The following is a 27,641-nucleotide window of genomic DNA, read 5'->3' as shown; positions in this document are numbered from 1 at the left end:
GGAAAAGGAAAATTGGTTCTTACCTGCTAATTTTCATTCCTGTAGTACCACAGATCAGTCCATAGACCTGCCCATTTATTGTGGAGGAGAGTCCGCCACTCTTACTGTTGCTTTGTATATAGTGCGGAGTTGTTGGAAGTTTTCAATGCTGATCACTTAGGTTAAATTTGAGAAACGAGTTTTCCATTGTCCTTTTGGGCAACTTCACCTTCATCCTGCTTGTTGGAGGGGAGTGAGTTTGTTAGAAATTTATGGTTGTTGCTGTCACCTTGGCTTGGGTACAGGTCAATACTAGAGACTGCAGGTGGCACACTGGGTTATGTACAGTGAAAGTGAAACTTTCTCTGTCTCCATCTGCTGGCAGGGAGGTAAAACCCAGGAGTCTGGACTGATCTGGTACTACAGGAATGAAAATTAGCAGGTAAGAACCAACTTCCTTTTACTACTGTCTGAGTGAGATTGAAGCAACATGGAAGACTCAAGTAATCCCGTCAAGCGACAAACTGGCTGGAATGTCAGATTTAGGCAATTGGGCTCAGTGACCTCTAGCTAGGGGGATGTGTTAAAGCCTGGAAAAGTCCTGTGTAATTAGCAGGAAGGCTCCTAGTGCCAGATTGTGGACTTGGCTTTGACTGACCTAGAAACCCAAAGGAGCAGGAAGAACCTGTTGGAACAAAAAAACAAAAAGAGAAAAGCAAAGTGGCTATTGCATGGAGATAGCCTGTAGTCAGCACCCCTGCTTTCTGGGTCTCTTTGGGCAAGCGTGGTTTTTGATTGTTACTAGCGGAATTTTCTCCACTTTTTTCCAGCCTGCAGTCACTGGTAAAGAAAGAGCAAAACATGTCTTCTGCAAACAGAACTCTGTTCTGGTATCTGCTGGGACTGCAGAAGGAGCTCTAATGAAGCAGCAGAGGCTGCTGCTGGGCTGAGTGTTCCTGTTACATGCAGTATTTATCTGTCTTGGGACAGAACCTTTTCTTTTTCTCTTTGGTATAGGATCTGCAGCTGCTGAAATATTCTGGCTGCACTTGGTCTCACTTTCCAGGCACACACTGTATAGTTCTTGTGCCCATCTTCATTGTGAAATGGTTTCAGTCATGTCCCCCTGTGCAGTAATTAGCCGTGGGCCCTCCTGAACAGAGAAAGGTAATGACTTGTATGGTGACAACGATTCTAGCAGGAGGGAGGTTTGAGTGAAATATGGCACTGTACAGAAGAAGCACACATGTCCTCTGCTCTCAGGTGAAAATGGCAGCAGCACTTTTTTCTCTGAAAGATTCCTCATAGCATTTATTTATTTAGAGTTCCTGTGTTCAAAAGTAAAGAAATGAACTATTTGTGATGGGTGCAAGGTTTGGAAATATTTGCTGGTTGGGTGCACGCAGTTACTTGTTCCAGATAGTGGAGATGTTGCTCAGGCGTGTGAAGGCTTTATGTACCCTCTATCTCAGGTTCAGCGAGGAGATGTAGCTCTGGAATGAAAGCCTCCTGCATTTTTGGTTTATTCTGTATGGAACAAACCAAAAAATGGCCTCCTATAAAAAATACTCTAAAATTTTCAGGTATTTTGTACTCATTGTTACATTTTTTTTCAAAGGTCTCCTGCCCTGCAATAATTGGTCCCAGGTCTACCTGGCAGGGCCTCCCAGGATGCTCCTGCCCTCTGTCTCCACTTTCCCCTTTCTGCAGTCCTTGAAAAATCCTTAAGCCCACTCTAGGCTTTATAGGATGTCCAAGCAAAATTATGGAAAACACCTTATTCCGTAACTCCAGGAGGCAAGAATCTTGATATCAGGATACAAATATGTCCTGGGCACATGAAAAAACAATTACCACATGACTGGCTTATTGTGGAATCAAAGATGAAAAAGGCCAAAACCTTCTGAAATACCCCACCTGGAAAAGATAGGAAGTGAGCATTTCAAGGAGCAGCTTTACAATCTAGAATAGAAGCACACCAGTTGCAAATGATTCAGTACTCGTTTAATAATTTACAAAAATTCAAAAAAAAAAAACAACCATTGCCAGATGATGACTACAAACAATTTATGGAAGTCTTGTCAGATACTGAGAACTGTGCCAGACTCATTATGAGTTCTATGTACGATTCGTTTGACACTTCTACACGAGCTGCAGCCTTAGCTATAATTGCCAGAAGACTATCTTGGCTCCAGGCTTCTGGACTTAAGAGAGGAGATCCATGAGAAACTAGCAGATACACCTTGTGGAGGAGATAAGCTGTTCAGAGAAAAGACTAATGAAATAGGAGTCCATAAAAAATCAGATCACAGCACTCCAAATCTTATCTGCCTCACAAATGGATGCATCCTCAAAGAAACCTACAGAAATCCATACTAATATATGCAAAAAAAAGTTACAATCTGTACACGTACTATAGACAATGTTCCATACATTACCACAACAGCAAAAACAACCACTCCAACAACAAAGACAGTCTCTGGAAAGGCTATTGAGTCTAGCAGCTAAAGAATGGCAAAACCCATTTCCACCCTTGCAAGTAGAGGGAAGATTGACATTTTTCAAAGATTAGTGGAAACACATCATGACAAACAAATGGGTATTACAAATCGTTCGTCAAGGATAGTGCCTACATTTTGAACATCTACCATCTCAAAAGTCCCCCTCTTAACACTATTCAAGCTCACATCTGTCAGTATTAATTCAAGAGCTACACGTTCTTTTGCAATTGAAAGCAATTCAGCCAGTCCCAAAAGATCAACGAGGAAAGGGATTTTACTCAAGATACTTCCTAATCCTGAAAAAAAAAAAAGGACGATCTATGTCCAATATTAGATCTCAGAGACTTATAAATGTTCAAGATGATCTTGTTAGCTACAAATCTTCCTGTGCTGCAAAAGAAAGACTGGCTGATTTTGCTGGATCTCAAAGATGCTTATGCTCATACTCCAATCAACAAACACAGGAAGTACTTAAGGGTCACCATACAGGAAGACCATTACCAATGCAGAGTACTTCTCTTTGGCTCAGAGAACTTTTACCAAATGCCTAGCAGCTAATATCGAATACATCTTACAGAGACGCTATAAAAGATACTCATCAACTAGTAAAGATAATGCAGAAACTAGGTTTTCTGATGAATTACAGCAAGTCCAAGTTGATTTCAGCACAAAAACTAGTATTTATTGGAGCAGGTCTAAACATGATCAAAGGGAAGGCCTACCTTCCCAAACAAAGAGCAAACAAAATAACAGCAATGATACAATTATTTATTTGAAAACAGATGGACTACAGCAAGGAAACTGATGAAAATACTGGGATATATGGCCTTGACAGTACAAGTTGATTTGTGTTTGATTTGTTATGCTTATTCACAAGAGAAAGTGATGTTGCTTATTTGTAACAGGTGTTCTCTGTGGACAGCAGAACAAACCGCCACACAGTCTCTCCCTCGTGCCTGGGAAGTTGATCATAAGCTTGATAATAGGCTGAGAGGCGCAGGGTGCACGGTAAAGCATAGGAGCTCCCATTCATGCCCAGAAGGAATGCAAAGAAACTTCCGGGCTAGCAGAGAGAGAGGACTGACCCAGTGCTATCTGATGACATCACCCAGCTTGTATGGTTATTTGTTCTGCTGTTACAGGTAAGCAAACTTGCTTTTTTTCCCCCCGAAGTTTAATCTTTTTTTTCAGATCAGCAAACCAAACTCCCCCCCCCCCCCCCCAAAAAAAAAACCCCAAAACTACACAAATGAAAGATGAAGCCCCTCAGAATGAAAAAATGAACCAAACAAAAAATGTTAGCACTGCACATCCCTATGATGTGCTCTTATTTTACTTTATCGCAGGCCCAGTGAGGAGATGGTAAAGATGGTGCTGAGCCGCCCTTGCCATACTGAGGACCAGTTCACCACCAGCATTCTCAGGCACTGGTGCATCAAACATGATGACCTTCTTGCGGAGCATATCAAGTCCCTGCTGATCAAAAACAACAGTCTGCCACGGAAACGCCAAAGGTAAGATTGCATCTAGCCAAAAGGGAGGCAGCTGGGGGAGACAGGAGAGGGATAGAGCAATGATCCTGTGGAGACAGAGGTGAGGTAGTTGGTATAAAGATAGGTTGAAGGGGGTGTGGGGGGGGGGGGCAAAAGATACAGTGAGGTGACTGAAGTCTTGGGGAAGGAATAGAGTAAGGAGAAAGGCGTTGTGTGGAGAGGGATAGAATGAGGGAGGAATGGGAGGAGAGGGCTAGAGTGAGGAGCCTATGGTGGTGGGAAGGGGGGTGGAGAAGGATATAGTGAAAGAGCTATACATTAGATATTATTTAATGAATTTTTGTGCAGTTCTGGTCACCGCATCTCAAACAAGATATAGTTGCACTGGAGAAGGTACAAAGAAAGGCGATCAAAATGCTAAAGGGGACAGAATGGCTCCCCTATGAAGAAAAGCTAAAGAGGTTAGGGCTGAGAAGAGAGACGGCTGAGGTCTGTAAAATCATGAGAGGACTAGAACGGGTAAATATCAATTGGTAATTTACTTTTTCAGGTAATAGAAAGATTAGGGGGCGCGCCATGAAGTTAGCAAGTAGTACATTTAAAACTAATCAGAGAAAATTCTTTTTCATTCAGTGCACAATTAAGCTTTGGAATTCATTGCTGGAAGATGTGGTTAGGGAAGTTAGTGTTCCTGGGTTTAAAAAAGGTTTACATAAGTTCCTGGAGGAGAAGACTTAAGGAATAGCCACTGCTATAACTGGCATTAGTAGCATGGGATCTGTTTATGTTTGGGTACTTGTAACTGGATTGGCCACTGTTGGAAACAAGATGCTGGGCTCAATGGACCCTCAGTCTGACCCAATATGCCAAATTCTTATGTTCTTAGCCACCGTAGCACAGCACAATTGAGATTTTCTCAGAGATGGAGCTCTACAGCTCCCTCTTCTCAGGCCTTTAATGGTTCTGAAGATGGTTTGAATCCAGCTGCAGGGCTGTGATATGAGTCGAAGATCTCTGTAACCATGCACTCAGCTGCTAGTAGCTAGGATTTAAGGTACTCTTCCAGCTGTTTGCTGGCTTTAGATATCACATCACATTACATGATGTGCACTGGCCTAAGCACAGAAATGAAATTAGCATGGAATTGTTTCTCAAGCAAGGGTAGGGAAACGATTGGACCAGGGAAGGAGCATTTTCTGGTAGGAGCAGTGCTCAGTGAGTGACTCTGTGGTCTCATTCAAAGTCCCTACAAGCTGTGCGCGTGCAGGCTAATCGTGAAACAAGCATGCAAAAAAAAAGGAAAAGAGAACGTCCTGTTCATACTTCATATCAGGCGCAAGCATACATAAAGGGCGGAGTTAAAGGCACACACATTTAGGTAAATCACAGCAGAAGAATGTGCGGCAATCAATTAAACTGGACAATAGCACTATAAATGAAGCATAAACAATTTAATGAGTGCACACACCAATAGTGCACAAAATTTGAATACTAAGTGTAAATACGTAGTTATACAAACTTCATATCAGTCCAGATACTTCATATCAGTCCAGACAAGTGAGTTTTGCATCCCTACCAGCAGGTGGAGGCAGAGAACTAAAAAGCTTTTCAGCACTGCTACATGTCTGAGAGTGCCACCTGCGGTCCCTCAGTATTTCTCGGTCTCCAGCAGATGGTAAAGGTGCAAAGCTCCAGTCTGACAGAAAAAAAAAAGAAAGAAAAAGAAGAATTTAGGAAAAGATTAGAAGAGTCGCTCCCTGAGGTTTAGGTTCCTTCATGGGCCATCCCTCAAGTCGAGCTGGGCCTGTTTGGCTTTAGCCCGCAGCATCCAGGGATTGGAAAGCCAGGGGTCCTGATTCCCTATTTCCCCTGAGGTCTTAGTCCCTGAGTCTTCACTTAGCAGGGAAGTAAATCTTTTTTTTTTCTCTGTTTTACCTGTTTTTTTGCATTTCGGTATCTTTAATAAAAAAAAAAAAAAAAGGGAGTTTAAGGCATAAGGCTTGTCGACTTAAGGTGTTTGAGGCTGCTGCACGGGGGATAGAAGAGATTGCGGGCAGTTCTGTCTCTGAGGTGACTTGTGCCGTGGGCTTTGAGTGTGATGCAACAGGTAGACCATATTGGTGTGCTCTGCAATGGCGCCACCTTTGGAGCCAAATCCTGTTGGGGCTGTGGTGCCAGCCGCCCGCAGCTTAATTCTGCCACGATTTGCAGCGAATGTACCGTGGGAGGGGAGGGACCCTCCATGTGGGTGACAGTTGTTAGGAATAGCTACCTGATCTCAAGGCCCTGTCAGAGAGGCTTCGGGAGGAGATTTTGCCACTGCAGGCAGGACTGCTACAAGTGACAGGAAGCAGGTGCCTCCTCAGTAGCTAAGAGATTCCCCTCCCCCTCTGTCTCTGGCAGTGCAGGCTGGGGTTGAGGATCGGGGGAATGAAGGCCTGGAGGAGGAGGCCACACCAGATTGTGGGAGCAGTGATGTGGAGGAATTTTCCACTGATCTTGTTTTACTGCTACACAAGGCCTATCTGGCCAGGAAAGGTGCAGGGTGTAAGCGGCTCCTGAGTCAGAAATCACAGCAGAACCCAAAGAGTTCTAAAGGGTTCTCCGGCCAGGTGTTTGTGGGAACTGCTCTGTTGATTGGGCCTTAGTCATTCTACTAGGAATGTTGAATCGGATGATTCTGATGATTTACAGGATGATCCGGGTGATGAACTGGCAGGTGGTGATCCTGCAGATGATCCTGGAGGAAGAACAGGACAGAACCGCTGATTTTTCTGACCCAGAGGAGATACCGATTTTGTAAGGGGATGACTCGTGGGTGGTCTGACTATTCCGCAAAGAGGAGTTGAGACCCCTTATTCCCCAAGTCCTGGAGGAACTCGGTATTAAGGTGCTTCAGTATGAATCTGATAATGGAGTGGACCCAGTTCTGGGTGGCCTTCAAGGTCTCCTGAAGGCTTTTCTGCTATCCAAGAAGGTTAAGAAGCTGGTGAACTGGGAATGGGATGCTCCAGAAGCAGGTCTTAAGGTTGCCAGGGCGATGGTGAAGTTATATCCTTTAACTGAGGATATTTTGTAGCTTTTGGTATTGCCTAAGGTAGGTGCTTTGGTGTTGGCAGTCACCAAGAAGACAACCATCCCAGTGGCGGAGTCGGCTGCACTAAAGTATGTTCAGGACCGCAAACTAGAAATCCAATTGAAAAGGATGTTTGAGGTTACGGCCTTAAGCCTTCGAGCAGCACTCTGTGGTAGTCTGATACAAAGGGCCTGTTTATGCTGTAGCCCAGAAGAAGACTGACTTCCATTGACGATTCTAAGCAGGCGGCTCAGTTGGAAGCTGGGGTTACATATGTGACTGATGCTCTATATGATCCGATCTGGACTCTGGCCAGGAGTATGTCCTCAGTGGTGTCATCACACCGACTGCTGTTGTTACGGAATTTGTTGGCAGATATGTGGTCCAAGTCTATTTGGAGGGGACGAGCAGTTGATGAAGCAGTTGGGGGAATAGAAGGGGAAACAAGCTACCGGAGGATAAGAAGAGCAGCAGGAAGACTTTCCCAGCTCGCATCAGTTTCTGGGATGTGAGATGTTTTCATCCCAACAAGAGTTCTTAGACATTGCAGAAGCAAGGATCTGGAAAGGCAACAGTCCTTTTGGAGTTCCTGAAGACCTCCCAGAGCGAGTTCCGGTCAGGGTACAGGAGGTGGTAAATCCTCACAATGAAGCCAGATTGGTCCACTCTCTCGAGGAAGTAGTTGGAGGATGCCTGACACAACTTTACGGGAAGTGGACCAGGATCAGCTTAGACCAGTGGGTTCTAGAGGTGATGAAAGACAGCTATGCTTTAGAATTTTCTCACCCCATCAGGGAAGTCTTCATGGTGTCTCACTGCATGTCCCACAGCAAGCAAGAGGCAGTTCTGGATATGTTGCTTCACTTCAAAGGTTAGATGCAATCATTCTGGTACCGGCAACGGAGCAGAGTCAAGGAAGTTCTCAGTTTACTTAGTGGTTCCCAAGAAGGAGGGGACTTTTTGGCCCATCCTCGACCTGTAGGTCAATGTGGTGCTGCAGCTTACAATGGTTCCGTATGAAGACGTTGCAAACAGTTATAGTGGCGGTTCATCAAGGGGAATTTCTGATCTCATTGGATTTAATGGAGGCCTATCTACACATCCCCAGACATGCAGAGCATCAGACGTTTATTCACTTCATGGTGCTGGGGCAGCATTTCCAGTTTTGGGCTCTTCCTTTCAGGTTAGTGACAGCTCCGCAAACTTTTACGAAGGTGATGGTTGTGGTGGCAGCTGCGCTGTGAAAGGAAGGGGTGATGGTTCACCCTTATCTGGATGACTGGCTTATCTGTGCGAAGTTGGAAGTAGAGTGTTGCTGGTCAGTTCAAAGGGTACTGGAGATGTTACGTGGCTGGGTTGTGAACTTTTCTGGCTCCAAGTTAGTCGTTGGAGTATTTGGGGGTGAGATTCAACACTCGGCTGGGCAGTGTTTCTTACCTCAGAGAGGATTCTGAAGTTGCAGGTGATCCGTCTATCATGTATGCCGGTGCCCAGGGCCTGGGATTACCTGCAGGTTCTGGGTTCTATGGCATCTATACTAGGTTTGGTGCCATAGGCCTTTGCTCATATTCGTCTGCTTCAGAGGGCACTTCTGTCCCGTTTGCATCCCTTGTTGGAAGAGTTTAATCGGCCCTTACCGCTGCAGGGGGCCTCGAGATCCAGTCTCTTGTGGTGGCTATCGTGACCCAATTTGGAGAGGGGAGTAGATCTGGAGGTTCCAAACTGGGTGGTGGTGACCTTGGATGCCAGCCTCAGAGGTGGGGGGGGGGGGGGGGGGGGGGGTTGTTAAGGGTAGATGGCACAAGGGCTGTGGTCGCCAGAGGAGGCGACCTGGCAGTTATTTGGAAATGAGGGCGGTTCACAGAGCATTGAGGGTGTTCCTTCCTCAGGTTTGGGTACAAATGGTGAGCGTATTCTTGGACAGTGTAACAGCGTTGGTATATATCAATCAACAAGGCTGGACAAAGAGTTGGGGAGTGGCTCTGGAGGCCCAGGAATTTTGTCTGGGTGCAGCAGTACCTGCAAGGGATTGCAGCATCACATGTTGCAGGAGTGGACACTGTACAGGCAGATTATCTCAGCAGACAGCAGTTTGATCCAGAGGGAGTTATCAGTGGAGGCCTTGGGCCTCATTTGGGCCAGATGGGGCGATCCCCAACTGGATTTGATGGTGTCATGCAGCAATGCCACAGCGATGAGATTCTTCAGTTGCAGAAGCGAGTCAGGAGCTGACGGGATCGACATTCTGGTTCTTCCATAGCTAACAAGGATTCTGCTATACGTGTTTCCTCCATGGCCTCTTGTAGGTTGAGTGTTACGGCACATAGTGACATCCAGGCAGGGTAGTGCTGGTGGTGCTGGAGTAGCTGCGGCATCCGTGGTTTGCAGATCTGATTTATCTCGCCGTGGATGGGCCCATCAGGTTGGCTCATCTTCAAGGTCTGCTCAGATAAGGACCTATCTGATCGAGTGGATCACTTTTGTCTCATGGCTTGGCTTTTAAGAGGAGACATTTAAGATCAAAAGAGTACTCCGAGTCGGTTATTGCTGTGTTGCTTCAGGCACAGAGACCTGCCATGTCGTTGGCTTATGTCAGGGTGTGGAGAATGAGTCATGGTGTGTTGAGGAGGACCTGGCTCCATTACGAGTGGACACTCTGCACATCCTGGCCTTTTTGCAGCATGTTTTGACTAAGAGTCTCACCAATAATTTGCTTCGAGTATAGGTGGCAGCTTTGGGGTGCAATTTCTCAAGGGGGCCAAGCATCTGCGACCCCCAATGTGAAGGATGTGTTGGAACTTAAATTTGGTGTTATGAGGTCTTTATGGTCCTCCATTTGAGCCTTAGAGGAAGGCTTCATTGAAGGATCTCTCTTTGAAAGCGTTTTTTCTGGTAGCAATTTGTTTGGCCAGGAGGATTTCAGAGCTTCAGGCTTTGTCCTGTAGAGAACCGTTCCTGCGGATTTCGGACTATGGTGTGTCTTTGTGGATGGTACCCTCATTTTTGCCGAAGGTTGTTTCGTCATTCCACCTCAACCAGAGGGTAGAGCTTCTGGATTTTCTGAGTTTGGCTGGAGAGGGACAGCATGCCAGGGAACTGCACTTCATGGATGTTTGTTGAACTGTGTCGCGGTATCTTAAGGTCACTAATAGTTTCAGGTGGTCAGATCAACGTTTTTGTCTTGTTCGGAGGTATAAAGAAAGGAGCTAAGCCTTCTAAATCCATTATAGCTCATTGGTTGAAGGAGGCTAATTTTTCATCCTATCTCTGTAAGGGTCAGACAGTCCCGGAGGGGTTGTGAGCACATTCGACTAGAGCGCAGGCAACCTTCTGGGCGGAGTGTTACTTGGTGTCTCCACAGGATATTTGTAGAGCAGCCACATGGTCGTCCCTTCACACTTTCACCAGGCATTATCGGTTAGATGTGCGAGTGCTAGAGGAGGCAACATTTTTGTGAGACTATTCTGCCAGGGGTTTTTTTGGGGAGCTTGGGTACATCCCAATTGTCTGAACTGATATGGGGTATGAAGAGGAAAGGAAAATTTGTTCTTACCTGCTAATATTTATTCCTGAAATACCACAGATCAGGCCAGAGTCCCACCCCCTGGATTCCGAAAGACTGAATGGTTGGAGTTATTTCCTTAGAGCAGACTAGTTTTGTATATAGTTGGAACCTTTGGAACACAAGGGCTTTTTCTGTATCCTTGGATGTGAGGTCTCCAGTTCAGGGGGCTCCAACCTGGGATTCTATTTTTGCCTATGAGGGGAAGTTGTTACTTGAGTTGATTTGTAGCTCTACATTGGCCTGGGTACAGGTCAATACTGAGGTCCTGCAGGTGGCACTCTCAGTTAAGTAGCAGTGCCTGAAAACCTTTTTAGTTCTCTGCCTCCATCTGCTGGTAGGGATGCAAAAACCACTTGTCTGGATTGATCACTAGTATTTCAGGAATGAAAATTAGCAGGTAACTACCAATTTTCCTTTCAGATTTGTAAACTGCATTGCAGAAGAACCTTTTGCACCCACAGCCCACAACCAATTGGAGGCTACACTGGCCCCAATTCCAGTGCTCTCTCCACCTCCTTGCTCTATTATTAATCTCCAATCTTAGCACTCTCCCTCCCTTTCTTATTAACCCTGATCCCAACAAACTGCTCTCTCCCCTTCTGTCTCTTCCTCTTTTCAATATCCCTGATCCCTCACTCTCTTCGTGTCAGGACTGGTGCAAGCATATTTGGCACCCAAGGTGAACCTCTGGTTATTTACCCCCCTCCCCCAACTTAACTGTCTCTATAATTGATTAAAATTTTGATTATTTAGCCTACTATTTTAATTTACTATTTTATGTACATTATGAAACTATAGCTTCTTCCTTTCTTCTTTTGGAAATGCAAATATTTTTAAATGAATATTTGTGAATTACTGTAAACCGATTTGATATGCTTGCATGAATATTTGGTATATAAAAATTATTAAATAAATAACTATTGGTGACAGTGACTCTAGCATGGCAACAGTGACTCCAGCACAGACTCCCTCTAGACCTCACACTGGCAGACTTTTGCCCCCCCAAATCTTGCTACTGTAGGTGACTGCCTAGTTCATCTAATGGAAGCACCGGCCCTGCTTAATGTTTTTATATTTATTTGACTTATATTCTGCTTTTGGGCACTTCAAAGCAGATTACATTCAGGTGCTTTCTCTTATTAAATTAGCATGCCACCCATGAGTATATTTGATGGAAGAGCTATGAAACTGGCAGTGTGATGAGATGGTACCGCCCAGTTTAGATAAGGCTTCAGTTTTATTCAATTTTACAAAACTATCATCAGTCGTGTCATGACTTCCACTTTCTGAAGCCCCTGCTACACTTTTCCCCTGATTTGTCTTGCCTAAGTAGCAGACCTGGAAATGGGAACAACACGAGGTGATCAAATTTGCTGATGACACAATTATTCAAAGTTGTTAAATCACAAGAGGACTGTGAGAAATTGTAAGAGGACATTGCAAACCTGGGAGACTGGGCATGCAAATGGCAAATGAAATTTAATGTGGAGAAGTGCAAAATGATGCACTTAGGGAGGAATGACCCAAATTATAGCTACATAATGCAAGGTTCCACATTAGGAGTCACCATTCAGGAAAAGGATCTAGATGTCATCATTAATAATACATTGAAATCTTTTGATCAGTGTGCAGCAGCAACCAAGAAAGAAAAACTGAATGCTAAGAATTATTAGGAAAGGAATGTAGAATAAAACAAAGAATATAATGCCTCTGTATCACTCTATGGTGGAACTTCATCTTGAGTATTGTGTGCAGTTTTGGTCACCACTTCTCAAAAGATATAGCAGAATTAGAAAATGTACAGAGAAGGGCAACCAAAATGATAAAGATGATGGAAGAAATCCCCTATGAGGAAAGACGAAAGAGGTTAGGACTCTTCAGTTAGAAGAGACTGCTGAGGGGAGATATGATAGGGATCTATAAAATAATGAGTGGAATGGAACGACAAACCTTAAATCGATTGTTTACTCTGTCAAAAAGTACAGACTTTGTTGCCAGAGGAAGTGATGAAAGCTATTAGTGAGCTGGATTTAAAAAAGGTTTGGATAGGTTCCTGTAGGAAAAGTCTATAAACAGGAAATCCGCTTTTTATCCCTGGGATAAGCAGCTTGGAATCTGTCTATCCCTTGGGATCCTGCCAGGTAACTTGACATGGATTGGAAACAGGATACTGGGCTTGATGGACCTTTGGTCTGACCCAGTATGGCAAATCTTATGTTACGAGGCTGGGGAGGACAGTACACTGAGCAAGGGGTAGTATCTCTTTATGACTTTCGCTACCTTTGCACATAGTGTGTGGAGGCACAGGAGGAGAGTACACTGAGCAGGGGGGGCAAGGTCAGTCTATGGATATCGCTACCTTTGCACTTAGTGTGAGGAGGCTGAGGAGTCTGCTCTGCACTCACAAGCTCCCTCTCTACAGTTGCTCTTTCCTGTAGTCGCATCTGTGTTGAATCTCATTGGATCACAAACAATCTTTACATGTGGGCTACTAGAAGAGATGGTTGGCAGGACAGCATCTTCAAACCGTGCCTGTTTTTTTTTTTTTCGGTTTGCCTGGCATGGCTTTGAGATTCTTATGTAAATCAGCTTTCTATCTGAGGTAGTGTGATGTATGGCTAAATTTATTTTTCCATGTCGTCCTGCTACACCAGTCCAGGCATCATGAGTGGGTTGTTTCCCCATACCAGCAGATGGACATACAAATATTTATTTAGACATTTTGTAAACCGTTGTAAAGATTACAACGGTTTACAAAATAGCATTCATAGCTATAAATCAGCAAACATTGGGTTACAGAGGTAGTATTCATAGACAGGCATTAACATCTACCAGATGAAATGTTACAATACATATTAAATAAAGATCAAGGACATAAAGTGTGAACCAGGAAATAAAATAGTTACACATTTCACATATTAGTCAGTACTTTGTGATCTAATGTGACTTAGCAGTACCCTTGCTGGTGTGTTGTGTAACATTACATAAAACATTGGCTGTAAGATTGGCATAATATTTTTTTTTATTATTTATTAAGGCTTTTATATACCGACTTTCTTGATACAAATCAAATCAATTCGGTTTACAATGAACTAAGCAGAATATACAATTAACCAATCAACAAGAGATACGGAGCATACAGTTACATTATAACAAGGAAGCCTTAACTTGGAGTAGGAAAATAAAGAAGGGGTGAACGGAGCAATAAATATATAAGTAAAATGAAATAAAATAGAATAAATACTATATACAGAAGAGGGGGCAAGGGGCCAACCTCTCTTTAATGGATATTATGCATGAAAAATTTGGAGAGTTTTGTTTACAGAGATGTGTGGTGTACACATCTTAGTAAATAACTTAGTAAATGACAATAGATAAATACCAAAAGGTCCATCTAGTCTGCCCAGAAGCGATTCTATGTGTATTTACCCAACGTAGATCAAATTCTCACATGCAACTACCCAAAGTAGATCAAATTCCCACATGCAATCAAATCCCATTGTGTCCCCTTTAGAGTTGCAACTGCCGCTCAGTGTAGGCTTTCCTATGCCATCCAGGAAGCACAATGCAGCGTTATCACTGCTGCCTTGGACCGTCTCTCATTGAAGACAGCACAATTCCCTCATTACTATTATCTTGCCAACAGGGATCCTGTGTGTTTATCCCACATCCCTTGAAGTCTGCCACCATCATCATCATTTCCTCTGGACACCCTAGGATTATACCACCCTCTCTGTGACATTTCTCCTGAATCTCCCCTTTGGAGCCCCAAACTCTGATCCCCAGTTCCACAGCTCCCACCCCCACTGAAAAAGCTTGACTCCCTATGCATCAGTTCCTTCCTGGCACTCAAATGTTTGCATCATAGTATGAAAGTTGTGTATTAAAAGTCTGGAAATAGCTCAACAGGACATCTTGTACGGTATAGGAGGTACCACTGCCAATTCCACAGCAGCAATGTAGTGAATGCAGAAAAATGTTTGCATGCTTTCTGTGCGCACTGCTACTTTTGTGATACAGGCTCAGAGTTTGGGGATGCCTCTGTGTCCCTCTTTCTCTCTGTTGGAATATGTTATACCCTGCATTGATCTAGAATTCCGTAGGACACCTTGATTTTTTTCCCTTAAGCTAAGGCAGCAAAATAAGTCACATTAGAAACAGCTTAGCACTGGAACTCTGAAAGGATACAATGAGTATCTCAGATGAAAAAACAGGAGGAAAAGATAAATAACTTCAGGGATGTCCTGCATTCTGTTTGAATCGAGAGAAGGGCTCTCAGCCAGTGGAGCTGTCAGTTATGCTATGCTGTTTCAGGTCAGCTGGCATCCTCCCTTCTTCCTTTCCTGGCCAATGCACCAATCTGTAATAAAATGTTTTTACCAAGGACACAACAAGCAGCAGAGACTGTATGATCCTCACAATTAAAAAGCCTTTATTCTTATGCGCATAAGGAAGTTTGCTCTTAAAGTTGCAGAGTCCGACTTGATTAGGTATCCAATTAACCTCATTTAAATACACTTTCCTTCCAGGATGTTACTATAAACACTTCTTTGATTTAAGATTTCAAGGTGAAAGCATTTGCAAACATTAGAATTCTTAACTGGCCTGGGAATCTTGAAGACATACATTTTACAACCCTTTCTGTGATCTCTAGAGCTACAAAGAAATACATTTGCCTTTCGTTATCTAGTGTGAGATTGATTCTAGACTCAGCAATGTCTCCTGGGCCTCACAAAAAAATTATACTGGTATTGTTCCATTAAAGAAATGCTTCTAATAAATTTTATTATCTCAATACTCATTGTATTCTTTCAGAGTTCCAGCGCTAAGCTGTTTCTTTTGTGACTAGTTTTAATGATAAATTGTAAAAACTTTTCAAGTGTTTATCACTGCAGTCAAGTTAAGTTGGTGTTGAGGTATGCATACTTCCACCAGTCATCAGCAGCAGCGATCACTCCTGTATTATTAATTTAGAAGATGTTTAATGGGTTGCCACTGAAATGCTTTATAGGAATACTAGATAGCTATAGACAATCGAGTATTGCCTTCTTCATTTAAAAATTTGTTGGCAGTGCCATTTGTTCAGGGTCGCTGGCTTTGTGCTGTGGAATAGATCTGATGAGGTTTTGAAAGCAATTAAAAGCATTTCCTTAGCATTCAGGCAGGTCAATACCAAATAGTGGGTTATGCCAGCAGATAGTGACAGAGCAAAGGCTAACATCACGACCATATAGTCCTGCCTCGACATCAGCCTGCCAGTATTCTCCATCTCCAGCAGATGGTGGACATGCATTTCTCTTTGGCGGACTGCCTGTGAGTAAAAAGAAGGAATTGAAAGGAGATAATGGAAAGACGAGATGTCTATATAGCACCACTTGTCTCCTAAGGTGATACCGTGCGGTCGCTACCTCAGTAGAGTGCCTTCAGTTCAGTAGCCTTGACTAGCATGGACCAAAAATTTCAATGGCTGTGAAGGCTTTAACCCTCTCCTCCTGTAACTGGGATCCATTTCTGCTCTCAGCCAGGGAGTGCTGACCTCAGGTAAGTTTTTACTTTACAAAAATAAGAAACAGTGAGAGGAAAGTAGGAGAAATGGGTCTGTTACCTCAGGGTTTGGCTGTCCTACTCATGCCTCTAGGGAGTTTGGTGAAGTGAGGCAGTTGTGCAGGCATGGCGGGTTAAGCAGCCAATTGGCTAAGCCCCCACTTCCAGACTTCTCTCCTTTTGGCACATGGTAGGCCATGAAGTGATTTTGCGCCTTTTTCACCACAGATAATCAGTGTGCTCCTGCACGCACAGTTGTGTGCCCACCTTCGTCTTTTTTGGGATGAATTTCTATATAGCATGGCTTACCTCTTGGGGCGATACTGTGCGGTCCCTTCCTCAGTAGAATTCCTCAGTCCGGTAGCCTTGAGTGGCATGGACCTAAAATTTGATTAGCGGTTGCAGGCCGAGAGAGGCTCAGCGGTGAAGGCTTTAGCCCTCTGCCCCCCCAAAGTCGGCAGGGAGGGCTGAACTCAGGTAAACGTTTTTTCTTACATAAAAAGAAAGAGAACAACAGCGCAGAGAAGAACATGAGCAGGAGAAAAGGGGTCTATTATATTGGCGTTTGGCTGTACTGCTCATTTCTCTGAGGAGTTCCGTGAGGTGAAGAGGCAGTGCAGGCACGGCAGGTTGAGCAGCCATTTGGCTAGGCTCTGCTTGCAGGTTTCTCCCTTTTTGGGTGCGTGGTATGCCACGAGATGTTTTTGTGTTTTTTGCTGTTGGTGCACGCCCGTTTGTGCGAGGTGCTTATACTGGGCGCCAGATTAGGCACCTAGTTGGACGTACGGCTTAGGTGGGTCTGTTTTTGCATGCATATTCTAGGTGTGAGCTTTTACCATTCTGCATGCTTACAACTATGGCGCCCGCGGTGAAGGCTAAGCACATATCTGTTTGTGCTGCATTCCATATCAGGGCTATTCATCCGGAGCTTTCTTTAAGCCCGTGTCAGCGCTGCCTGGATGCTTGGGGAAACTTATTGCCTTCAAATTTTTCCAGCAGTGGTCCATCTTCCATCTCCTGGGTCTGAGGGGAAGGGGCAGAGGTAGACATGATGGGGGTATCCCTTCCCTTGATTGAGCCACAGGCCAAGTTGTCACGATACGCTGGCTCTCAGGATGTCAGGTTCAGGCCTATGGGCCCTGGAATGGACTTGTCCTCCTTTTCCTGGATACAATTCTTCCAGGGATTTGCAGATGCTTCTACATGGGGCTGGTCTTCTGAATCGGCACTGCTTACAAAGGTGGTCCATGCGCTCCAAGTGTTCCGCCGCCTGTCTTCTTCATGGTCAAGCGCCATATGGCGCAATACGGCCTGAATAAGCTCGAATGCAGTTGGATCAAGATGATACCAAGGTATCATCTTGGTGGTGGGGAACATCCCCTGAAATTTGGAGCCATATCGAAATCTCCATTTCTTTCATAGAGATGAGTTGCCAGGTTTGATTTCTCAGAGCTTGAAGACTCTGAGTAGCTGGGCCTGACTCCTAGGGGATGCAGAAGCACATTTTTATTTTGGTCACCCAATGCAAGGTTTGTTTCCTTCTCCTCCTGGATGCAATCCAGGAATTGTTTGATCTGGGATGGAGTGTGCCAGAGGCATCTTTTAAAGGAGGAAGCGGCCTTGGTGGTTGTATACTCCTTGGATCCGCAGGTCAGAGAGCAGCTGTGTTTCCCTAGGGTGGATACCTTTTTGTGTGTGCTGTCACAATACATACCACCATCCTGGTAGAGGGACATGTGGCACTAAAGGATGCTCAGGATAGGAGGATTGAGGCTATCCTAAAGCAAAGCCTTTGAGGAGTTTTTCATCTAATAGTGGAGGTTCCTCCCAGAGGTCCCATTCCTTTCGCTCCCAAGCACCTCGAAAGAATGCAGACTCCAGAGGTGGAGCCCCCTGGTTTTCCCAACAAAGGCTTGCGGGCTCACTTGTTGGTTCAGGAGATAGGTGGTGTCAGTCCCATTTTTATCACAGGGTCCAGATTACTTTGGATCAATGTTTCCTTGAAATTATTTGGGATGGGTATGCTCTAGAACTTCTTCGCATTCCTCTGCATGCCTTCATGGTCTCTCCATGTAACTCCCGTCAGAAGTGGCAGAGACATTACAACGGCTGTTAAACCTGAAAGCAGTGATTCCTGAATCACAGGCTGCTGTTCCATTTATTTTGCAATGCCCAATAAGGAAGGGTCGTTTCGGCCCATACTGGATCTCAAGGGTGCCAACTGACATTTACGAGTCACATATTCCACGGTGGAAACGGTGCTTTCTGTCATGATGGCAGTTCATGCAGGGCAATACCTTATATCTCTGGATCCTACTGAGGCATATCTGCATATTTCCATCCGTCGGGAACATCAGTGATTCCTTAATTTGCTATTCTGGATCGTTATACCAGTTTCAGTTCTTGCTTTTTGGGCTAGCTGTGGCACTCAAGACCTTTTTCCTAGGTCATGGTGATGGTAGCGGTGGCTCTCCATAAGAAGGGTATTCTAGTTCACTCCTATCTGGATAACTGGTTGATTCAAGCCAAGACTGTGGAAGAGTCTTTACGCTTCCTGCAGGGTGGTTTCCTAGCTACATGAACTAGGCTCGGTGGTGAATCTGGGCCAAGAGCAATTTGCAGCCATCTCAGACCCTGGAGTATCTTGAGTTTCGGTTGGATTCGATACAAGGCAGGGCAGAGTATTTCTACAGGATTCTCGGATCCATATATTGATGCTACAGGTTCAATCATTGCAGAACTGTGTCCAACCGTGGGGTCTTATCTGCAGGTCTTGGGGTTGAAGTGGTTCCCGGCAGGAGCACACATGCGCCATTTTCAGCGCATGTTGCTCTCCTGATGGAGTCCACAGTCAAACTATGCGGTGAGGTTGTTCCTCCCGTTAGTAAGATCCCAGTTGGACTGGTGGTTACAGGTGGATCATCTCAGGAAAGGAATTTCCCTGACGCTGCTGGATTGGTTGGTACTCATGGCAGATGAGAGCCTCCAGGACTTGGGGGGGCTCACTGTCAGGAGTTGGTGGTGCAAGGGTGCTGGAATGCGGCTTAGCAGCAGTGGAACATCAACAAACTAGAGGCACGAGTGGTTCGGTTGGCATGCCTGTGGTTCCCAAAATGGCTAGAGCAGCATCATCTAAGCATATCTGCCATTCAAATTGCCATAAAGAACAATCAGAGCCAGTTTCCTCAGCAGGAGAAACTTGGACCCAGGAGAATAGGGAGCAGGTGGACAAGGTCCTCCAGCTCCTGGTGATCCGCTGTGGCCTACTTTATCTAGACCTGTTGGTGATCTTCAACAACGCAGAAGTTCCATGCTTCTTCAGTCACAGGCAGGACCCAAAAGCGATGGGCATCAATGCTGTCATTAGGAGTGGCCATGCAGTGCCCTTATGTATTCGTTTCCACCCTGGCCTCTGTCAAACGAACTCTGTCCTTTTAGTGGCTCCAGATTAGGCTTGAAAGTTGTGGTGTGCTGAATTCCAGAACCTTCTGGTTTGCAGTCCTTCTGGCTGCTGTCTCGGTTTTTGAGTTAGGGTTTTTCGCCTGTGGTAATTTCCATTCTTCTTAGAGCCCAGAAATGTTCTACTTCTCTAGCCTATGTTAGAGCTTGGGAGGGTCTTTGAGGCCTAGTGTTTTGAGCGAGGTACTCAACTACCCAAGCTGCATATTCTTTTGATTTGGGAATTTTTTTACAGAATAGCTTGCTTAGGAGTTTGGCCCTTAACACCTTGAAGGTTCAAGTTGCAGCCCTGGCTTATTTTAAGGAGAGAGTCAATGGAGGACCTTTGTCTTCCAATCTGGTCGGGTCCTGGTTCTTGCAGGGAGTTAAGCATCTTCGCCCCCTGTTGCTGCTGTGGGACCTTAACTTGGTCTTCGAGTTTTTGGCAGGTCTAACTTTTAGACTGTTGTGTACTCTTTCCTTGCGATGGCTTACCTTGAAGACAGTTTTATCTGGTAGCAAACTGTTTGGCACATCAGGTCTCTGAGCTGCAGGCTGTTTCTGCTATGAGTCTTTTTCCTCCCTATAACTCTGGGTGCAATTCAACTTCGGACTGTGCCCTCCTTTTTTACCCAAGGCGGTTTATGAGTTTCATTTGAATCAGTCCATTTCTCTGCTCACCTTGGGACAGGGACAGAGATTAAATGGAATACCGACTTTTGTGTTCCTTGACTAAAGCTGTTCGGAAGTCTGATTGCCTAGTTGTGCTCCATGGTGGAGGTAAGCAGGGCACTGGCGACATGGCCAAAGATTGCCCACTGACTTAAGGAAGTCATTATGGCAGGCTATATGGCTGCTGAGGTAGCCTTACCAAAACAGGTTGGACCGTGTTCCACTAGGGCTCAGACGGTATCGAGAGCAGAATTTAGTTTGTTGTTACCTGCTGAAATTTGCTGAGAGGCGACATGGTCATCTTTACACACCTTCTTCAAGCATTACTGCTTGGATGTTAAGGCTAGGGAGGTCGCCGCATTTGCACGGGCAGTATTGACTGGACCGCTGGCAGCCTCCTGCCCTTTTTGAGATTAGCTTTGGTACATCCCAGTTGTTGGGATTGACTTGCCCACATGCTAAAGAAGGAGAAATTACTACTTACCTGATAATTTCCTTTCCTTTAGTAAGGGCAGGTCAATCCCAGATCTGCCCTCAGCTGCCGATGTTTGAATTTGTGGTTAGCCTTTCTTCAGGCAAGTTGTGTAGAATATGATTCTGTTCTTTGTTGAAAACTGATAAGTGGCTTCTCTAGCCCTTAGTTTGCTAGATATATTCCTTTTTTTTGGCTGAGTTCAGTGTTGCTGTTGGTTGAGAAACATGAATGGTTGACTGTTGATAATAATGTTCAAGTATAATCAGTTTTGTTCACAGTTTGGCTTTTCTGGAGAATACTGGCAGGCTGATGTTGGGAGCAGGACTATATGGCTGTCTCCATCTGCTGGCAGAGGTGCATAACCCATAAGTTGGGATTGACCTGCCCTTACTAAAGGAAAGGAAATTATCAGGTAAGTAGTAATTTTTCCTTTTGTAAAAAAGCTTATTGGTAATGTCATATTGGAATGGACTTTTGAATAGAGGGATACAGTGTGGTGTTAGGTGGGTTGGCATTTTCATGAAGAATAAGAGGAGGGATTTGAATATTGGTTTATTATGTTTGTATGTATTGTGAAATTTTTATATGTGATTTATAAATGTTTGTGTAAACCGCCTAGATTTTTGGATTGTGTGGGTATAAATCTGTTAAATATCATCTGGCTATGTATATTTTGGTGAGTGTGTACATGGAGCAGCAGTTACTACCCTTAAAAAAAACTTGCTGGGCAGACTGGATGGACTACTTGGGTCTTTTTCACCCAACATTTATTATGTTACTATACTCTTGTACGAGATGTATACACGTCCCTGTTTCTTTGTGGGTGAGAAATGTGTGTATTTGTTTTAGCCAGTGGCCTTGATAAGGGGCAAAGTACTGCTCCCTTGCAGCCTTCCACCTTCAGGGTTCTGAGTAGACATTGAGTACAGGTTGTATGGTGGTGCTAAGGCTGATACTACTGTGCCTTGCCTCTTTTCAGCCTCCGCAGCTCCAGCAGTAAGCTAGCCCAGCTCACCTTGGAACAGATCCTGGAACACCTGGATAATCTTCGACTCAACCTGAGCAACACCAAACAGAACTGTAAGTATATTTCTTTCTGTACAAGGACCCAGCTCCTGACTCTTCTAATATAATAAACCAAAGCAGGCAGGAGCATGCGATGTTTGCATGACATTGTAAAGTATCGCAGTGTATGGAGATGCTGTATAAAGCTTTCAAAAAATGTGAGTTTTGAACACACTTCAGGTTTTCTTTGCTTTGTCTTGTGACTTCCTTGTGCTTGCTTGCTCTCTCTCTCTGCAGTTTTCAGCCAGACCCCAATCCTGCAGGCACTACAGCATGTGCAGGCCAGTTGTGATGAGGCTCACAAGATGAAGTAAGTGTGGTAGGCAGATCACCCCCCATATCTCCATCTGAGTAAACTGCAGTGGGTCTTGCTTGTCTGTGCTGACAAAAGACCAAGACAGATGGAATGCTGCTACTAAGGGCCAGGGGGCAGCACTTGCCTCTGCACTGATTGTGCCACTTGTTTCCATACAGGTTCAGTGACCTTTTCTCCCTGGCAGAAGAGTACGAGGACTCCACCAAACCTCCAAAGAGTCGCCGAAAAGGCCCAATGCTGAGTCCACGGAGCCGGAAAAATGCTGCACAGCCAGCAAACAATGAGGAAGAGTCTGGCTCTAGCAGTGCTTCGGTGGGTGTTATCCCTTGCTGCTCAAACAATTTCACTTTTCATTTTGTTAAATTTGATACACCGCATGTAATTAAACATAGCCAAGTGGTTTACAAAATAAAAATATTCATAGTAATATTGAAACTTATAAAATAAGCATTAAACAATATAAAGTATCCAAAGACAAGTCAGATTAAAATACAAATAAAAATAAATATCCCAATGCAAAAAACATGGGATACAACATAAGATATCCCAAGGCCTGCAACAACATATGTCAAAAAAAATCTACAATATAAAAAACTATTCCATAATTATACATAGTACAACTTAAAGCCAATGTAAAACAAAAACACATTCAGGGAAAACCATCCTACTAATCAATAAAATAGATAATAATAGGGAAACTTCTGAACCTGGCTAATTAAAAAAGCCGGCCTGGAGCAGCCAAGTTTTTAAATGTTTACAAAATTCTAAACAGAGCACTGCTGGGCTTCTACTCATGCTATTTCAAGGAGTTGATGATTGCTCAGGCAATCATGACATGCAGACATAGTGATCCTGCTCTCTTCTTTTGGCAGGAGGAGGAAGAAACAAAACCAAAAGCTTCCAAGCGGAAGCGCAAAGGCTCAGCGGCGGTGGGCTCAGACAGCGACTGAAGGACAGCGGCTCCTGTACTTCTGATCAGCCCCAGGCTTGTTCCACAGCTGGGGTGCCCAGCGTTGGGGTACTGCAGTAACAGCAGCAAGTGAACCGAAAGGAAACCCCAAGACAGAAGGCGATGATAGTGGAAGCTGCTTAAGAGTTCTGGTCCATGGCTCCATGATTTAGGAACTGAAGCTGCCCTGTGTGAGGCAGGGCCCAAATTGCAATTTCCTCTGCTTTTTATGTTTTACTGACTTGGGAAAGAGGGATGAAAACCCCCAAATGAAAAAGCAATGCACAACCACCGCAAGAGTAAACCATGTTTGTAAGTAATCCTGAAAGCCAAACCACCAGCCTAGTCTACTCACAAGTTCTGGAAAATAAAATAGGGAACGTCTTAGAAAAGCCTGCTGTTTGCATACAAGGAATGTAAATAGCCTGTAAACACAGAGCCTTTTTAGAGGGGTTTTAAAGAACGGGAGACCTATTTTCCCACTCTTTTTTTTCTTTTTGACTCTTCCTCAACCATCTCTCATCACATTAGTGGTGGTAGGAGCATTGTGTGTGGGTTTGGAGCAGGGCCTACCTCCCTTGGTGCTCCTTTCCTGCTGTGCTGCAGAGTTGGTATAGTATGCAGAGAATGGTATGGGTAAATCTAAAATGCAGTCTGGTCCTTTTCGCTGCCTGGAGAAGATGCTAGACCTGTTGATGGAGGTGATGTGATTGTTATTCACATAGCCTTTACCTACATTACTCAGATCCTTGCACAGTGGTTGGGCTTATAAACAAGTTGTAAGTAAATCATCTCTGCTCCCATCGCAGAGTACTGTGCATCTCTGCACTACCACACAGTTGACGTGGCACATTGTTTTAGCTGTGGGGGTATTAACATTTTGAATATTTTTAAGAAAATAAAAAAATGTGAAAATGTTTTACACAGAGTGTCTGGTTCACTTTAAGAGTTTTGATGTTGAACACATTTCAATTAAATATTTTCATAAAAAAAAAGCACGATGGGACCCTTCTGTCCATGACTGAGCCTGCTTCGGGGTGTCTAAGTTCACAGCAAGAAAAGAATTGAAGTTAATAATGCTAGCTGAGATGCCAGGGTAAGAAAGCGGTGGGCCTTGCGTGTCCTCTGCGTTGAGGCTTTCCTTTGCCTGAAATAGGATTTGCTGCATTGGGATTAGGTCGCAGATTTCGGCTGCCTCAGTTTACCTAGTTAAAGCTTTCAGGCTCATTTTATAAGGCTTGGGAAGTGACCCTGGGATCTTAGCGACCTTTCCCGCACGCGCTCTGCTTCCTTCCTCTCTGAGCACGCGTTCTGCTCCCGGCCGCCTGCCCACGTGTTCTACTCCTTCCCGCCTCCCTGCCCGCGCATGCGTACTGCTCCCGCTCTGAGGCGGCGGTTGGCGAGTGCCTCTGCTCTGCACTCCACCCGGGATGTTTAGCTCCGCGCTCGGGGCCCTCCTGGCCGCTCTCGTCGCCTTGGTGTTCTTGCAGCAGCGGTTCTGGCCCTACTTGGGCGCAGACGTGGTGTTCTACGTGCGGGTGCTGCGCTGTAAGTGGGCGCTGAGGCGCGGCCTGCGCCGGGGTATCTGTTCGCTGGTGCGGCTCTTCTCGGAGCAGGCGCGCATTGCCCCGGACCGGCCCTTCCTGCGCTGCGCCCGGCGCTGTTTCACCTACGGCCAGGTGGAGGCGGCTAGTAACCGGGTGGCGCGAGCCCTGCACGGAAGGTTGCGGCCCGGGGACACCGCCGCTATGCTGCTCGGTAACGAGCCCGCCTTCGTCTGGCTCTGGTTCGGCCTCTCCAAACTGGGCCTGACGGTGGCCTTCCTGAACGTGAACGTGCGGCGCGGAGCCCTGTTGCACTGCTGCCGGAGCTGCAGCGCCCGGGGACTGCTGGTGGGTGCAGGTGAGTGGGAGGGGCGCGCTCTGGGGTTGCTGCTGATTGGGCAGGGGAAAGGGAAGGCAACTATGCTGGTTTCTCCCATATTTCTATGCACACCAGCTGCTCGGCTTTGCAAGCCTCACGGATCCCCCGTGCTTGTCCCAGGCTTTCCTGAATTGAGATTTTCGTTTCATTGACTCAAAATTTATATTCTACAAAAGCATGGATGCACATCGCGCATTATAAGAATACATTCATAATAAGCTCAGCGTTGTCAGAAAGATATAAAAAATACATAAATACTCGAACATAAAAATAAAATCAATTTTTGGCCCTTCAGATTGGAAAGCAGATATAAAAATGTTTTTAACTCTTTTAAAAAAGACATTTTTTTAATCTACCTACATTCGATCTGAGATATCACATTGGTTTACATTCAGGTACTGTAGGTATTTCCCTATCCCCAGAGGGCTTACAATCTAAAGGGCCGATTCAGTAAAGTCTGCGGGAGAGCGGGCAAACGCCCACTCTCCCGGCGCATGCACAGGCCACTCTCTGTATTCTGTATTTAAATGAGGCCCAGCGGTAAAAACAGGCAAAAGGAGGCGCTAGGGACACTAGCGCGTCCCTAGCGCCTCCTTTTGGACCGGAGCGGCGGTTGTCAGTGGGTTTGACAGCCGACGCTCAATTTTGCCAGCGTCTGTTCTTGAGCCCGCTGACAGCCATGGGCTCGGAAACCGGACACCGCCAAAATTGAGCGTCCGGTTTTCGACCCGACAGCCGCCGGCCTACTTCAAATTTTTTTTTTTTACTTTTGGAAAGTTTCAGACCTCCGACTTAATATCGCCATGATATTAAGTCGGAGGGTGCACAGAAAAGCAGTTTTTACTGCTTTTCTATGCACTTTCCCGGTGCCTACAGAAATTAGCGCCTACCTTTGGGTAGGCGCTAATTTCTGAAAGCAAAATGTGTGGCTTGGCTGCACATTTTGCTTTGTGAATCGCGCGGGAATACCTAATAGGGTCATCAACATGCATTTGCATGTTGCGGGTGCTATTAGGTTCGGCGGATTGGACGCGTGTTTTCGGCCCCTTACTGAGTAAGGGGTAAGGGAAAACACGCGTCCAGTGGCGGCCTGTCAGTTTGTACCTGAGGCAATGGAGGGTAAAGTGACTTGCCCAAAGTCACAAGGAGCGACAGCGGGACTCGAACCTTGGTCTCCTGGTTCGTAGCCCACTGCTTAGGTTTAAAAGGTAGGGGCAATCCTCAACTACTCAGGGATGCTATTCCATAGTCGAGGGCCAGCGATTGATATTGTTTTGTTTCTTGTGATATCTAATTTTGCCAATTCTGGGTTTGAACTTCAAGGAGAATTTTGGAAGCGGATCGCAACTGTCTTGATGGTTTATACATCTGGAGAGTTGATGTTAGCCAGGTGGATGAATTGCTATGCAAAAGACTAAATGAGAGAGCATATTAAAAACTCCAGTGAAGCATTGATAGTATGGGGGAAATATGTTCCTTTAATTTTGTCCCTGTGAGCAAACCCGGTGCAACTGGGTGTGCAAACCATGCAATTGCATGGAGTGTCACACCTGGGGAGGCGGCAGGTCGGTGGGAGTGCTGTCTTCTTCAGCCCCTGGAAGAGGTTATGAGTTCATATCCTTTTCCAGTGGCCGAAGAAACAGAGGGCTGCCCGTGCTGCCACGGGGTGGGGGAAGACTCTAAGCCCAGGGCGGCATAGAAGCTATCACCGGCCCTGCCTGTGAGAATCTTTGCAGTCACGGTTTGGACAACTTGAAGTGGACAAGTCATACTTGCAGGGAGGCCTAAAAATAGGGAATTGCAGGAGTAGTCGGAAGAATTTAGTACAAGGGATTGACCTGAAGTCTTGTGGCTCTAACATAGGTTTGACATATTTCATTAGATGAAGTTTATAGAAAGAGAATTTGACTGCATATAAGTGATTTTTCATAGAACGTTTGACTCTGGATTATACCAAGATTCCTTACAGATTTTTTGAATGGCATTTGACGATCAAAGAAAGAAAAGGTAGTGGCAAACTTACAGGAAGGTGACTTTATACTGGTGAGTAGGATGACTTCTGTTTTTGAAATGTTTAATTGTAATCTATGATGCATTAGCATAGTAGTTCCCAAACCTGTCCTGGGGGACCCCCAGCCAGTTGGGTTTTCAGGATATCCACAATGAATGGATATAAACTTTATGCTGACATCCAGTTTTTTGTTATGTGTCTGTCCATTATGGTCAGAAACAGTCGAGCTGGTTTAAATCAGTTTATCAGCTTTCCAGAAATGGCTTTTCTTTAATAAAGTGACCCTGAACCTCGCTAAAATGCAGTTTCTGTTAATTCAGAGACCTCACTCAAAAATCCAGCATGGAATGATTACAGTAGAGAATACCACATTTCCCTTATGCTCTAGCATAATGAGTTTAGATGTATTAATAGACTTTCCTTACCTTCAGTCCTCACGTTAAGGCAGTTATAAAATCAGGTTTTTACAAGCTATGAGTTTTGTGGCCTGAAAGACCTTTTGGACAAGTCTGATTTTTGGACAATTGTACTGTTGTCGATTTTGTCCCTGACCGAGTACTGTAATTCCATTCTCCCTACAGCAACATTGAAACCATTGCAGTTACTGCAGAATTCGGTTGCCTGATTGATCTCG

General features: G+C 45.0%; 2 protein-coding genes across 5 annotated transcripts in view; both read left to right on the top strand.

The window, feature by feature from the left end:
- The window catches only part of INTS3 (integrator complex subunit 3), a 138,868-nt gene extending 114,871 nt beyond the window's left edge, over positions 1–23,997 (top strand). For all 3 annotated transcript variants that reach the window (XM_029581628.1, XM_029581627.1, XM_029581626.1), the window contains 5 exons: positions 3,827–3,994; positions 21,723–21,823; positions 22,046–22,118; positions 22,283–22,436; positions 22,997–23,997. In XM_029581628.1, coding sequence (XP_029437488.1) covers positions 3,827–3,994; positions 21,723–21,823; positions 22,046–22,118; positions 22,283–22,436; positions 22,997–23,074 — 574 coding nt within the window. In that variant the 3' untranslated portion in view covers positions 23,075–23,997. The remainder of the gene's footprint in view (positions 1–3,826; positions 3,995–21,722; positions 21,824–22,045; positions 22,119–22,282; positions 22,437–22,996) is intronic.
- Positions 23,998–24,409: 412 nt separating this feature from the next.
- Positions 24,410–27,641, top strand: part of SLC27A3 (solute carrier family 27 member 3) — a 96,750-nt gene continuing 93,518 nt past the window's right edge. Inside the window, exon 1 of one of the 2 annotated variants that reach the window (XM_029581629.1) lies at positions 24,410–24,975. In XM_029581629.1, the coding sequence (XP_029437489.1) occupies positions 24,504–24,975 (472 nt within the window). In that variant the 5' untranslated portion in view covers positions 24,410–24,503. The remainder of the gene's footprint in view (positions 24,976–27,641) is intronic. The other variant, XM_029581630.1, reaches the window with a different exon arrangement.

The sequence above is a fragment of the Rhinatrema bivittatum genome, chromosome 16, assembly GCF_901001135.1.
Source record: "Rhinatrema bivittatum chromosome 16, aRhiBiv1.1, whole genome shotgun sequence".
Classification (NCBI taxonomy): Eukaryota; Metazoa; Chordata; class Amphibia; order Gymnophiona; family Rhinatrematidae; genus Rhinatrema; species Rhinatrema bivittatum.
Note: the sequence above shows the minus strand (reverse complement) of the source record. Positions and strands in the feature narration are given on the sequence as shown.